This window comes from Macaca fascicularis, chromosome 8, assembly GCF_037993035.2.
Source record: "Macaca fascicularis isolate 582-1 chromosome 8, T2T-MFA8v1.1".
Lineage (NCBI taxonomy): Eukaryota > Metazoa > Chordata > Mammalia > Primates > Cercopithecidae > Macaca > Macaca fascicularis.
In genome coordinates, this window is record NC_088382.1 from 127,844,245 (window position 1) to 127,860,200 (window position 15,956).

At 40.3% G+C, this 15,956-nt stretch overlaps 1 protein-coding gene across 19 annotated transcripts in view; it reads right to left on the minus strand.

Moving 5' to 3' along the window:
• SAMD12 (sterile alpha motif domain containing 12) overlaps positions 1 to 15,956 on the minus strand; it is a 471,810-nt gene that overhangs the window by 46,987 nt on the left and 408,867 nt on the right. For 13 of the 19 annotated variants that reach the window (XR_012416612.1, XR_012416611.1, XR_010577465.1 and 10 more), the window contains one exon: positions 4,191 to 12,385. The exons of the other annotated variants lie outside the window; for them this stretch is intronic. Coding sequence is in view for 6 of the 13 variants with exons in the window: in XM_073999334.1 (XP_073855435.1) it covers positions 12,363 to 12,385 (23 nt within the window). In the remaining 7 variants the exon portion in view is untranslated. Of the gene's footprint in view, positions 1 to 4,190; positions 12,386 to 15,956 lie in introns of those variants that run through there. 19 annotated transcript variants of the gene reach the window in all.

Sequence of the window (15,956 nt, forward strand, 5' to 3'; positions counted from 1 at the left end):
TGTGGCACCACCTCTTTCCTGAGGGTCTGCACACTCACCTGCTTGAAAGAACATTGCCATGAAGCACTGGTTGGCTTAGAACGGTATTTCCAAAAGTGTTTGTTCTACGGGCTGTAAATTGGTATTCTCTTGGGGAAAACAGTTGATGCTTGAATGAATTTTGAAAGTGCTACACTGAACAAATGTGTATGATTATTTCCTGCAAGACTTCTCAGAGCCTTTTTTTTTTTTTTTTTCTGGAGACGGAGTCTTGCTCTGTCGCCCAGGCTGGAGTGCAGTGGCTGGATCTCGGCTCACTGCAAGCTCCGTCTCCCGGGTTCACGCCATTCTCCTGCCTCAGCCTCCCGAGTAGCTGGGACTACAGGCGCCTGCCACCTCACCCGGCTAGTTTTTTGTATTTTTTAGTAGAGACGGGGTTTCACTGTGTTAGCCAGGATGGTCTCGATCTCCTGACCTCGTGATCCGCCCGTCTCGGCCTCCCAAAGTGCTGGGATTACAGGCTTGAGCCACCGCGCCCGGCCCTCAGAGCCTTTAATGTGCTAATAGGCATCCCAAGTCTCTAGGACAAGGGTAAAGTACATCTATCTTTTTTTCTTTTTTTGATACGGAGTCTCGCTCTGTCGCCCAGGCTGGAGTGCAGTGGCGCGATCTCGGCTCATTGCAAGCTCCACCTCCCGGGTTCACGCCATTCTCCTGCCTCAACCTCCCGAGTAGCTGGGACTACAGGCGCCTGCCACCACGCTCGGATCATTTTTTGTATTTTTAGTAGAGACGGGGTTTCACCATGTTAGCCAGGATGGTCTCAATCTCCTGACCTCATGATCCGCCCACCTTGGCCTCCCAAAGTGCTGGGATTACAGGCGTGAGCCACCGCGCCCGGCCCATCTATCATATTTTTAGAGCTGACTTGATTATGGAACATTCTTGCATCTCTCCCCAACCCCAGCATCTCGGAACAAATGGGTATTAAGTTATCCTTCCAGAGATATTTTCCTTTTAATATAGGCTACTTAAGAAGAAGTTATTTGTTGAGCTGCTTATTTCTCTTAGTGTGTAAGACCTCTAAGCTCAGGAAAAATGTCATTCATCTCTGAATCAATAATACTTAGACCAGTACCATGAACAGTTCTTGGCACATAGGACAAATGGCACAAGATCCACCTATGTTTGTTAAAACATGAAAAGATTTCAAGTCCCACAAGGAGTACTTACTGGAACTAGAATTTAAACCATCAACGGCAACCAAATTAATCTTCTGTTACTCTCCTTTTTTTTTTTTTTTTTGAGTCATCAATTTCACAGCTCTGGGGCAAGAATTACTAAAAAAAAATCAAGAAAAATTGATTTTCTTAAAGAAAATCATTAAGAAAAATATTGTATTATCATATCCCTTTTTCTTCTTTTCTCACTAAAGAAAAATTCAACGTTTACTAGTTTTGTTTTAATGATTTTGAAAGGGAGAATCACGACAAGGATAGAAAAGCTGAGCTGGAGAGGCAGAAGTGGGAAAGTTATATGGAAAAGGGTTGAGATTTAGAAGCGTTCTTCCCGAGAGAGAGAGAAGAGTTAAAATGGAAGGAAGCAGCTGCCTTTGGGTGGAGGATAATAAGGGTAGCATAGATGGGAAGTAGGATTTTAAGATACTTTCTGAGTAACTCATACCCACACCTCCACCCACACACTCAGTTTTGGAAGTATCATGAAGGACAAAGTAAAATCTCACAATGTTTTCATATGCATTCTTATTCCCTTCTTGAACTTTCCTGCAGAGACTGGACCATGGGAACCTAATTAATATTTGGGTTACACTACTAAAAGGAGAGAAATATGACAGAAAAATAGAACCCTGTCAACTTTTCCACTTCTCATGAGAAAGGGAACATCATCACTTGTAAAACAACTATATAACATTTCTCATGATCTAGTACCACTTTGTATTTCTCCAGTGCTACACAAAAATGTGATCGTAGTTGTCTTTATTAAAGCTTGTTTTTAGCTAATTTTTCAATATTTGCACAATGTCTGTGAAAAATAAGGGAAAGCTATTTTACAATGTACATACATCTATATGCTTTACAAATAGAAATTGGAGAAAGTTTTAACAATTCTAATGATTTCATCATCAACAGAGAAAACCTCAACCAAAGCCAGCTCTTGGCAAAAAAGATAAATAGGAAACTAAAATGCATTTAAAGATTCCTCTAGCACAAGATAACCAGTACTGCACTTCACGTTTGCTGGTCTCACAAAAAAGTTTTATAAGATTCTGAATAATCTTAGGTTGAAAAATTATCTTGGTGGTCTCAACTGAACTTCTCACAGACATCACTGTCCTTGATCCAAATATAGCTACCATGTTTGCCCCAGGTATCATGAGTTACCCAAACGCTGAGATGGCAGGAAGGCTTTTCTTTGTATTGGCAAAGTGGTATATAGGAGAATCTGCCTACTCCTCGTTTGGGGAGAACCTGTTAACTAAAGCTTTCACCTACCTCAGAAAACACATCTGGTGTAGTCTTTATTACTATGAGTTAATTTGTGTAATGAAGTGTTTGTAGAGGTTGCTAGGCTCAGTAGGCAGGAAGAAAATAAGCCAGGAAAAACAGGTCACCAAGTTTAATTCAGTTCACCTAACATTTGTTGAGTAACTATGATGTTGAGCAACTATAATGTGCCAAGAGATGGGGATACAAAGACAGATAACTGCTCTACCCTAAAAAGAAGAAAGGAGAAGGGTAAATGGGTTGGGGGGAGAGAGAGAGAGAGAGAGAGAGAGAGAGAGAGAGAGAGAGAGAGAGAGAGAGAGAGAGATGGGAGAGAAAAAGGGAGGGTAGAGATGAGATAGAGGAAGAGGAAGGCACATGGAGAAAGGTTTTAAGACAAGCCTACAAAAGAGAGAGGTAAGTTAAAGGCAGAGGACTAACAAAGGAAAAGGAAGAAAATAATAAGAGAAAGAGACAGGAAGAGAAGAAATAGTTAGAAATGATCCCAAAAGGTAAAGACAAAGAGAATGTTTTGTTTGGGGGCTCTGGCTTTAACATCTTCTAAAAAGGTTAACCGACAACGAGGTGGTTCCATTTTCTGTGTTCAAAATCTTTAAGCAGAGAAAGTAGGAGAAAATTGTGCTTTTAGGGTTGCAAGGTATATAAAAAGATTTAGGTTTATACGTGGAGTCAGTAAGCTAACCTAAAAGGTTATCACAGGTTTTACGTTTGAAAACCTTTTTCAGAAAACCAAACAAACACTAGATTTACAGCAAGCATGTAATAAAAAAGACAATGGGTGCCTCCTTTCTTTTTAATGCAGTTTCTAAGTGCTTTTTCCTTTCTGGGAAAGAAGTGTTTCTCCTGTACTGGTTGAGGCAATTCATCATATTAAGTAAAGTCAGAGTGTCTATAAGTACTCATTATGACGTCTCCTTGAGAAAAGGAAGGCTGAAAATGGTAGTTTAGAGCAGGAAAATGGTCAATTGTTTATATCTGGTGTATCATATTATTCAGGGGATTTTTTTTAAGTTTGAGGAAAATGTCCCTTTAAAAATATATGGAGGTGTGTGGAGGGTATTGCAGATGTTTGCCGCACTAGAGGCTGGCTATGCCAAATCTGTTTGGAAGCACTGGTTTCTAATCCAAGTCTCTTGGGTAGATGTTATTTGAAGGTCAGTCTTTCTATTGATAAAATACAGATAGCTTACATTTGGTTACCACCTCAGAGAGATGGATGGAGCAGGAGGTGCTGGGAAATACCATCAATCATACTATTATTAGTACATAAGACCCTCTCTGGGGTGAGAGGAAATCGGTGGGCCAAGATCTGTTGCCCCATCTCTTCCTAGTGTGTTACCATGTCTGAGGGATGAAGAGAATTGTGTCTCCTGTCCAGCTGTGCTCGACACTAAAGAGTTCACCAGTCATTGCAATTACGCTGGTGGGATTTGGTGCTGGGGGAATTCTGTGTGCTGGGAGCCATAGGGAGGCCATCAGTTCATTTCACACATATTATTTCTCTAGGAAACACAGCATAATTGAGGACAATTTTCCACCATGAATTGCATCATTAGCTAACACAGGGAAAGTGAAATGCTGTTAACTTTTCTTTTTCTTCTGCAAAGCTGATGAGCTGAAGAAAATAGAAAAGTTTAATGTAATTTTTTTTCCAAGGATATATGTTGAAAATCAGAATCAAAACGCTTTTACGCGGTAATAGAAATCCCACATTTTAATACATTGCCATGCACATAAGGAGTCAAGTAATGCTGAATACAAAATAGTCAAATATACAAAATGATAAAGCAGATTTTCAAGCCTGATAGAGATCATGCTCACAGATACAAGGGGGGCAAACATCTGTACAGTTTCATTTTTATCCATTTTATAAGAGTTATGCCCCCCTCAACTCTTTTTGAGGACAACTGGAAACAGAAGGGAACATAAGAATATACAAAGGAGACCCAAAGGGAATTGGCGAGTTGATAGCTGCTGAAGATATGGAAATCGGTGGTTCAAAATTGTGGTACACAATAATTCTTATGTTTAGAGAAAAAACGTTTCTAAACATCTTATGCCCTGGGAAGGCAGGAAACTAAAGTGGACATCCAACAGAAAAGGCACTCTTGTTTTACTACATAACTTGACTGCCTCCCGCTAAGTCTAGTCGGGGGAGTTTTTCTAGGATGCATAGAGAGAAAGAAAGAAAGAAAGAAAGAAAGAAAAACCCAACAGTTGTGGGAAATGAATATGGGTAATACTTATGTAATTAAACACTCTTGGGAGACCAACAGAATTCAGATTGCTGGTTTAACTATTCACTTAAGGAAGTTATAAAAATGTTGATCATCTACCTAGGCTTCTGTGTTCTGACATGTGCTTTTTAGCCATGTTTGTTAGTGTTTGTGAAGGAATGAATCATTTTTTAAATCAGATTCTCCCCCATGCTCCCTTCTCATCCTCTATAAAGAGCACTGCTTTTATGTTCAGTTCACATTGTGTAATTTTTCTTCCTCTTTCTTTCCTAGAACAAACACCAATATGCAGTAGTTCATCCAGAAAGTTTGATGTGGCTGTCTGCTTCCTGTGCCTCTCAGTTTGGCACCTCCACGCTCTGATGGGTCTTCTCCAACCTGGGATTGGCAGTCTTAACCTTGGTAGGTCATGGAGCTCTAAATCTTTGGGAGGTGAAGAAGTGGAAATAAATGGACACCTGGGCTGTGGACTCTGCAGACTAACCTCACATATTAGAAAAAGTTGTGTGTGTGTGTGTGTGTGTGTACAATGCTGATTGTTACTTCTTCATCATTCTGTTTCCTTTGTAAATCCCAGAATGGAGGCTCAGAAATAACAGCTCCATGGAGAAAGCCTCAAGTAAGGGAAAGGAATCATTGAATAAAGCCTGCAACCCAGATCAGCACTCTAATTACACATAAGGGATATTGGAGGCACAGGATAGCTTCTTCCCTTAGCTCATTTTAGCCTCCAAACAACCCCATCTGCTAAGGAGGGACAGAGAGCGCCCCATACTGAAGAGCAGTGGCCCAGAGAGACTGGGAGATTTCTAGTAGTCTAGCATTCTTGAATTCAAAACATTTTCTTCCTTTTTATCAGAGCAGTGTCAATCTCCACAAAGTTCTAAGAATAACTCAAGTATATAAACCACAACAGATCGATATTTTCTTTTCTCAGGTGCTTTTTACTGTTCATATTAAATTTTGTTACAAGATTGATCTTTTCTAAAATTTTGTGCAAAGCTATTTAATTTAGTGCCTAATTATATTAAATAATTACTTTAACTGAAACTACAGTAGTATGATTTAATGATACAAGAGTTTCAGTGGAATTAGTTTCCAAATATTTGTGGTGGCTTGGCTTTTCAGCAGACTGGCTCCTTCTGTCCCAATCATGACTGCGACACACAGTGCAAAGTCAAGAGCCTGGTATTACTCAACTCTCTGCAATGTGAGCTTCTTTTACTAGCTAAAACCTGGTCTTCTCAGACATGGCCTTGTAAGGACAGCATCTTTCTATTGGTGGAAGAAAGGTAGTGGTGGAGAAACCATTCAGAGAACCAGAGAGCCCTAAAATTGCCTACGAGTATGAGTTTAAGCAAATAGAACCCCTTTTGCCCGCAGTGGGGGCCAACACCCACCAAAGAGGCTTCCCTTTCTGGTGATCTGAGGTGGGTATTGAATAAAAATAAAAAACACAAGTGTTTCAGCATTCAAACATGAATTTCCTCCCCCACTTTACATTCATATTTGAGGTTGCCATCTGTAACCGAAGGCCTTTTTGATGTGAAAAAGAACTGGGTCAGGCACTTCGAAACCTCTGCAGCAGCTGGTATGTGGGGAAACATAACCTTAGTCCTCTCTCAAATGCACTGTATGGTATCTGGACATAGGCATTGTCAAAAGTAGACATAGAGCCAGCAGGCAGTTCCCAATGTAAACACGCTAAATGCACTTAATTGTGGTTAAAAAAAAAATACTGGGGGGAGAGGGAGAGAGAAAGAGAAAGAAAGAGAGAGAGAGAGAGAGAGACAGAGAGAGAAGTAGAACTGATTTAGGGATCATAGAATCAAGGACCACAGGCATGCTCAAACTCAAATCATATTTTTGGAATTATACTTGGATAGGAAGTCTCTATATGGCTTAGAAAGATATTTTCATGGCATTTGTGCTATTTTAGAGGCCAGGCTAACTCCTCTGAGGAGATGGGAGAAGACCATGATCAGTCTGTGGAATAGGACAGCACCAATTCCCAGGTGCTTGGGGCATTCCAGCCAGCAATTTTTCTACAAGGTTATCTTCAAGATCAGTTATCCTACCCTAAGTGAAAACATGATCCAGTAAGAGTCTCCTGTTTTGAAGTTTTGTTTAGCATTAAGTATTTGAATATACTTTTACAGAATTTGGGCGGTGGTGGTGATTAAGTGCAATCATATAAAACAGATCTGTTTGCTCTCATGCATCCACTCAGTCTAGACGTCCACATTTGGTAGCTGTGTCTGTGCTAATCTGGCAAAAGCCCCGTGAAACCAACCGTTTATTTCTCTTGATCCAAATGACTGAATTTAAAAGGGCTGTAAACAATGTGGAAGGCGACCAGCAGAGTCTTCAGTGTTTTAATTGTTTGAGGTATTAGTATCTCCAGTGTTGGATTAATTTAATAGCCTCCTTCCTTGAGGTTCACATCAGCAGGGCTGTTCTTAATACTCTGCACATGAGGCAAAAAGGCCTGGGCTTAAGAGCCTTTCTAAGGCTCCTCAAAATATCTGAGGTTTGGAAAACAACAACACAACAAATAACTAAACAAACAAACAAACAAAAAACCTCCCAAACCATTGGCTCCAAATTATGAAAAGAATTTTGTACGATCAGAAATAATGTCTAAATATCTATGACACTTATTAATATCATGTCAACCAGCCAATGGTAATTCAACACAAGTCATATGGTTACTTTTACATTACATTAAGTATGTGCTGTTGGTGTATTCTTGTGCTTGATATAATGGTAGGAGGAAAGCTCTGAAGGAAGAATTCTTGGAGTGCATCAGAGTTTTTAAATAGCCTTATGTGGCAAATTGAACTTCAGTTTTATGATATCTTTGGCATCCATTTTCTGCTGTTCCATAGAAGTCATGTCTCAGTCATTTTGCCGTTGGGCAGGAAGTATAAAACCAGCCCTATGCCTGATGGCACTTCCCTTTTACATTTGGTGCTGGTAAATTTCACCCTAAAAAATTTAGATTTTAGAAACAGTGCTTGCTCTTACCCAGAATTTTCCCTGTGGAGCTAAGGTGATGGCCAGAAGGCCGTCAGTACTGTTACTGTCCCTTTAGCTATGTTCCCCAGATGAGTAGCATCTATTTTGTTCCTTATACTAAGGTGTGGTAGAACTTTCCTGTGCACTTGGCCAACTTTTCCTCAAGTTTCCCGCTTTCAAAAGAATGCTGTCTGTCTTCCCAAAAATCACCATAGCAAAATAATGGAAACACAGCTCTCTTTTACCTTGAAGCCATGCAATGGTGCCAGGAATCATGTGCGTTGATAAACCAGAATTCATAGGATAATTTTCTGGATTCAGGATTAGATTCAGATCTAAGGAGCAGGATCTGCCTTTGGAAAAGAGTCCTTAATGGTGCCCGGAGTAGAAACATCTCCTGGCCTGTCCTCCTTCCTGATCTCAGGGCTGCATTGGCATTAATCTTCCAGATGACTGGTCAGCGTTATTAATCCCTACCTCACTGCCTTTTGGGCAACACGTTTTCACCAAGATCAAGCTTAAGAAGAAATATTAGGACTGGGGAAAAAAGGTAACGACTACGTTTTTTGTTGAGTTCTTTATAGAATTCTTGAAATCAACCCACAGCATCATGTTAAAAGAAAGAGAGATGAAAGAAAAAAAAAAACCCAAAAACAAAAAAGTGCAGTGGAGGGGGCTGTGGGAGGGGTGAATAAAAACAGCCTTAAAGCAATAAAGGAATTTGTGTCATTTTCAAAAGATTAGATTTTTAAAAAGAGTCTAAGGCGATTGACAAGTCTAGTTGTCAAGTAATACAATTATTCTAAAGAATGTAGAGGAAAACATCACAAAGAACAAAACTGCTAATGTACTGGAAAGAGGAGGTTTTGGTGAAAGTAAAGTGCCAAGGGGGGTCTTAAAAACTTCACTTCCTTGAGACTTTTGTTGTTCCTATCTAAAATCAATTATGTGACATTTGCAGACAAAGAAAGCTTTTGCAAGTAACAAGGGGGATCCATTAGAGGTTTTTAGCCTTAGTTGATATTCTCAGGTACAGCTGATACTCCTTTTCTCCTTGAATGTTAAAAATGGCAGAATTTCCTCAGGACTAATGACTGTTGGCCTCTATCTGAGCAACTGCGAAGTGACTCTGGAGAGATTCCTGGCTTGTTTGCCAGGATTCCGGAGGTAGAAGTGAAATCTGCGGGTGCACACCTCACAGAGCCTGAGCAGGGATTTGAAGGTACGCCACTACCCACAAAGAAAGTTGATAGGATCTCTCTTCCCCTAGGTACGTCTCAAACTATTGAAGTGATTTGCTTTTCACACTAGCAGGACTGGCAATGCTCTGCCTATTCAGTTCTGGAGTGGAAATAAGCGAATTCCCTTGGCACCACAGAAAGAAAGTCTCATAATTATTCATTTCTGTTCATTCCCAAGAGTGCCTTTCCTGCACAAGTCTGGGTGTCAGCCTTTTAATAAAGGTGTAGCACAGGTGTAGGTAAAAGTAAAAGTCAAGCATCAACAGCTTACAGTCCTTAGACATAAAAATATGTATCCTTTACTTCCCCACCTCTTGCTTCCGACTAAACAAAACTCACCACAGCCATTTCTGGATTTCTAGGAGGTAACATTCCAAACATGCATCTTGGGAAGAAAGTACAGCACAGTTGAAGGTAACCATGGGAGATCACAGAGGACCACCAGGTAATAAAGAAGCCAAAGCCTGCGAATGAAGTAATTCCTCTTTTTTTGCTGGTTTAGCTCTTGACTGCTCGGATTTTATGCCACCATGCTTCCAAAACTATCCCCCCAAATAATTTCAAACAGAGGTTGACAGTTTGGAAAAGAGTAGTAGTTCGTATGCAGACATGGAGTATGTGCCAGGCATTAAGGCATCTTTAGAGATACAGTCTTCAACGGGGCTCTTTAATGGTCTTCATTTTGCCTTCTCCTAGGTCCCTCTTCACCCATCATCTTTCAAAAATTTTACAGCACTCCTTTGACTTAACAAAACAAACAAACTAGGAAACTCTACTTATTGAATTGTTCAGAATATTTTGCAAAGGTCAAAGTAAGTAACAATGAACCACCATCATTTAGTGAACATCTGCACTACAAAGCATGTCCAGTTTTCCAAGAGAGTCAGCAGTAGCCTCACGATGTCCTTGGCTAAATCTTAATTCCCAGTTACAATATCTCAGCACATGGCAGTTCTTAGGCTTCATCAGACTCAACTGTGTGTCCCCTGGATTAGTTATAGAACTGGAGTGTTAGATAATCCAGTGTAGAGGTGAATGGTTGTGCCTGTATAAAGAAAGGGAACATAGGTAGCCAGGGTGGATATCAAGGAAAAGCAATTGAATGCTGCTTTGGGGAGCTCCAACCAGCTCAGTCTGGGCCCTCAAAGAGTTGGCTGTAACTGAAAGGTGCAAATATGTGGTCTGATGCGGTTTACTATCTCTCAGTCTGCTGTCTGCTCCCTGAGGATCCGTCTGCTGCCATGTTCTTCTTCCTAGGTTACTCTGGCAGAATGGAGAATGCTGTCTGAATTAAGTATTCATTGTGGAAAAGGTGGGGGTAGTGATAATGTTTGGAAGGAGGAGATACAGTTTCCTAAGGGCAGGTGGGGAGTCTGCTTTGTGGACTGTTGTTGCCCAAGCACAATGCTTGGCACACAATAGATGGTCAACAAATGCTTGCTGAATAAAGGAAGGAATGAAAGGAAGAAGAAGACCTGTTATTAGAACTGAACCACATGAGATGGGCAGTGGAGACGGGAATATTGTGTCCAAGGGTGTTGGCAGCCGGAATTTGGTCTCCTAATTATAGATGTGAGGAGAATTACGTCTGCAGAGGGCCTGGCAGTCCTGGTGCTGACCTGTCGAAGGGCCAGATTTTGGTGGCGACTGAAACTTCTCTGAGTTCCTTGTTGGAAGCCCCCTTCTCTGGCTCTGAAGCCTGCCAGGCTTGTGGTGAGTCATCCTGCTGCTGACTCATTTGGACCTTCCTCCCTTTCCCTGTCAGGTTTCCAAATTTCAGGCAGGGGTGGTTTCCAATGGGCTGTGTATTTCCTGAGACCCTGAGTGGAGGCAGACAATGCTTATGTATCTGGAGATACCCTAAAACACTAAGCTTGCTTGCATTGGAAGTCTTTCAGAAGTGGTTACACTATATTTTAAAGCAAAGCCTCTGATGCCCGTCAGTCCCAGGCTGGGACAGTGGGCACACAGAACATACTTTGCTGAGCTTTCCATTCAGTCAACTTGATATTTTCAGGAAAAAACATGCTACACTGTTATGTAGCAAGTCAATATGAACATGTCTCTAATGCTCAAAGACAAGCAATAATTAAGTTGACTGGTTTCCCAGGACTGTGCTTTGTTGTAAGACGTAGTTAAAAAAAAAAAACCAAAAAACAAAAAGCAATTAGTCACAGGTATAATCCCAGAAAGGATTAACAAGGGACTGGTAGGTTCTACACTAAGTAAGGGAACTTAGTATAGGACTTGACACTTTTTCTTCTCTAGGCACATAGTAGGGTCACTTGATGTTTCTCTCTTGAAAGAATGGCGATTTCAACTTGACTTAGGATGTTTTTCTGAAGTGTTAAAGTCAGACCACACAAAAGAATTGCATTCTGTTGCCTTTACCATCCATCTACCATGGTCTTTGATTAAAAGAATACATTCCCTTTTTTCCTTTGGAAGAACTCTTCTACAAAATAAAGGAATATCTACATTAGCCAAATAGAAGCCTCCTGTATTTGAGTGCCTGTATGTGCATGTGGTCAATTGTGCCTGCGAACAAAGAAGCAAGCTAAGTTAACACAATCACTAGACCCCCTAGGGCTTCCCTTTGGCGCTACAAGTAAACCAGTTGTTCAGTAAAGTATCCGGAGGTGAAGTCTAACAGTATTGTGGCCATATTTACATCAACCTACCACAAACAACTGGGGTTATGCTAGTAGTGGAGTTTGTCTTGGACAGTCTGAGCCAGAAAAAAAAAACCCACCAAGATTTATAAAAATAAAAATACTTGATTTCTCACATGTGCTGAACGTGCTGATTCATCTTGGTGTAGTGTTCTCATATAAAGTGCTTAAGAGTTGGACAGAATACCTTTAGACGTCATAACTAACATAATCGAGACATGTTTACATTCCTACCAGGGCATAATATTGTGAACACTTCCACTGAGATTGCAGAACTGCTGTAATTTTTTTTTTCTAAAACATCATGCCATCTGCACACATAATAAAATAATCCAGTAGTTGCCATGCTAAAACAGGACTTCTAGTGAAGGGCACAGACAGCTCCCCAAAGGGAACTTGAGTTATGCACAGTGATGAAAACTGGAAGCAATTTTCCAGCTAATGGTCTGCCCATGACCACTTGGAACGAGTTGGCACTATATTATGCACCTCATTTTAAATCCACAGCAAAGTAAGATTTTTCCAAAGCCCATAATCTTGACTGAATGGGTGTTTTTTTTCCAGTTAATCCAGTTAATCTGTCCATGCTCCAAGGATATCTTCTGGCAATGCCATGGGTTAGTCTTTCTGTGAGGAACGGGCCATGTTCATATCAACTGGCAGGACAGCAGCTTGGAAGGCTAACCGTGTTTATGGAGAACCCTCGGCTGATGCTGCAAGAAGAAAAAGGGGGAAATATGGTAAGTTCTTTCCTTTATGTTCCCAGGCACTGATATGTAGCAATTATCTTATTCAAACAAACCCTACCCCTAGGCCAAAGAGAAAGCTCTAGTCAGAATGGTTACTCAATGCCAGGATGGATTTACAGTGGCTTATATTCATAAAATTTTTTTTTCTACCATTTGGTAAGGCATGGAAGACACCCAACTGAGAAATAGGTGAAGTTGCCCGGAAGGGAGGGCAAAACCAGATCTCTGGAATTGGCATCCAGTCCTAGGATGGGGCTGCAGTTTGGGAAACCATTTCATGTATTATGAAGGTTCATGCATTTGCTTGGTCTGGTGCAAGGTAAGATTGGGGATGGTGTGAAGCATTTTATTGTGGGAGAGAGATGGGGGTTTCATTTATCAGAAAGATTTCTTGGGGTGAAATCTAGAAAAAAATATTGGAAGTGGAATGGCTGGAGCTCTTGAGTTTGTCAGTTGCGAAGTCAGATTAGCTGGGAAGGTTAGACAGAAAATGTGTGACCTTGTCTAGACTAGATAGAGAAAGTCATTAAATCGGACCAGAGATTAAACTACTTGAATTGCAACCCCTCTTTTGGGCTTAGGAGTGCTGGTATAAAAATATTAATGTATTTTCCTGAGTTTTCTAATTAAATTGTCTAATGTTCCCGTTATTTTATTTGGGTACTCCCTACAGTTCCTTATACATGGGTCTTCAATAATTAATTATTATATGAGTACAATGGAATGTTTTGCTCAGAAAAATATCAGTATTAGTTTCTAATACACAAAACTATCAGACAATGGGAGAGAAGCACAGCAGGCATTCTTGATGCAGAAGAAAAAAATCTACCTCAGTTTTCAAACCTGGCTCTCAAATCTAACTAACTGGCTTTTCAAAACATGACAGAACACATAATTTGTAAGCAAGTGTTTGATTAACATTTGCTATTTTTGAGAAAATGAAAAAACAAAAGGTACTATGTAAGTGTATTAAATATCAAATAATAATACTTCTGACAGGTTGTATTGAAAGCAGAATATTAATTATTGCTGATGGCACTGTCAACTGGAAAAATAATGTCAATTTATTCAAAAATTATTAAAAATGCATATTCCTAAACTTAGTAATTCCATTCCTAGGAGTATATCCTAAGGAAATAATCTAAAAAAAATGAAAGAAGCTATATGCACAAATATGTAAACTAGAAGTTATTTATCATAGAGGAAAAATTGGAAGCACTCTCTTACTGTTGAAGATTTAGGTTAAGTAAATTATGGTACATTAACAAGATGGATAATTACATGGCTATTAAAACAATACTAATTATGATGATTATGATTATGTAGCAACATGGAAACAGTTATGATATACTACAATATAAAGCTTATATATATGCATAGAAAAGAACTGTATGTGAAAATGAAGGCCCTAGAATTTTTATTACTGTCATCATAATATTTTGCAAAACAACAACAACAATTAGGCTCACAGGGTTGCAGGATTGCCCCATGACTAACTAAAGCATCATGATTGTTTTCACTCACTAATACTACTGTGAAAATAAATACTTTGTAATTTCATTAAGAGAAACACTTCAGTATTTTGAAAGAGGGATAAAAACCAATGCGGGTAAAATCCTGTCCAGGTTGACCTGCGAGGAGGGCAGTACAGCCTGAAAGAATAACATTGATTTCTAGGAACGTAACACAGTGTACCATCCTTGATACTTGGCTAAAATCAGATCCAGAAAATGTGTGATCTTGGAAAATAATTAATAATCTATAAAATACAATTTAAGAAAAGAATAATGATAATAAAGAGTAAGCCCTAATTAATTATTATACTTTGGAACCTGAGTCATGAGTTGATAAGTAGGTTTATCATAGTTACTGCTTCTTTAAATAACCGTGTTTCCTACAATGGTCTCTAGTAGCTGAGAGAAAGCAGATATATCTAATCTTAGCATATTAAAAAAGCACTTATAACCATGGATGTAAGTGGAGTGCAGTATACTTTAGAGCGCTTTCCCTTATGGTTGCCCACTCCTCTTCTTAGGAGATGTAGAATTATTCCCATTTTATAGATAAGGAAATTGAAGCCCAGAAGTATTATTAACCCAAGGTCACACAGCTAGTAAGGATCAAAGCTATATCCATGTGATATGGTTTGGCTGTGTCCCCACCCAAATCTAATCTTGAATTGCAGCTCCCATAATTCCCAAGTGTTGTGGGGAGAACCCAGTGGTTTCCTCTTTTGCTTGGCTCTCATTCTGTCTTGCCTGCCACCATGTAAGACATGACTCTCACCTTCTGCCATGATTGTGAGGTCTCCCCAGCCACGTGGAACTGTGAGTTCATTAAACCTGTTTTTCTTTATAATGTACCCAGTCTGGTATGTCTTTATCAGCAGCATGATAACAAACTAATACACCAGACTTAGGTGTGTAACCCTCTAGTGACATACAGGAGTGATAGGGAGGAACATAGAAATATTCTGAGCCTTTCCCATCCCATCTTCTGAGCAGGCCTCTGTGTTTATCCAAAAGCCCAATCAGCACGACAAGGGTCCCTGTTAGAGCACCAAAAAAAAAAAAAAAAAAAAAAATTCAGAGGCTAAAATGATTTTATATTGGAGCAACAAGATACTCCTGCAAGACATGAATACAAATAGAACTAGAGGCCACAGAGAGACAAGTCGAAGGTTTAGATGGTGACATAGGAGGTTTGGGACAGTGGTGGCCATAATGAGTAGGGCATTGGGAAAAGGGATGGTCAAAGAAAAGAGTGTGCTATGGCAGAGTGTCATCTTTGAAATCTTTCCATGGTAGTCAGTGATCTTTCATTGCTCTTTGCTGTTTTTGCAGTTAGTATTGTGTTCCTTTTGAATGGGTCACCAGGCTGAGATGGGCTTTATATGAGTACAAGAGGTCCCCATTTGCTCAGGCTGTATGTGTAAGACATGTGGTGAAAGTAGGCCTTGAACCTTAGTCTTTCTTCTTCCCATTATGGAGACAGGGTCTAGCTCTCGTCGCCCAGTCTGGGGTGCAGTGGCACCATATCGGCTTATTGTAGCCTCGATCTCCCAGGCTTAAGTGATCCCCTCACTTCTCAGCCACCCAAGTAGCTGGGACCACAGGCGCAGCGTGCACCACTACACCGGGCTACACACACCTGGACCCTTGAACCTTAATCGTTCTATCACATATGTATAGTGATGGGTTCTGTCATCATCACTTTGCTAGAGACTTATGTGCAACAGGAATCATGTCTTCGGGTATGTAAATCTACCTGAGGTCAAAATGCAAAATGGAAGTTTGCATTAGACAGCCCTGGCTCTGAAAAGGGGGAAACATGTGGTCTTTGATATAGAAGGCTCTTTGGGCTCCATCCGCTGTGCTTCAGCTATCCCAGCCTCCTTCTGGCTCTGCATATGCATGGGGTTGTTCCTGGTCTTGCTGATCCTTTCTTTTTTCCAGGGTGTCTTCTTTATATACCCTCTAGCATTAGTGAACACCAACGCCTCCCTCTTTCACAACCACCAAGAGCGTCACATCCT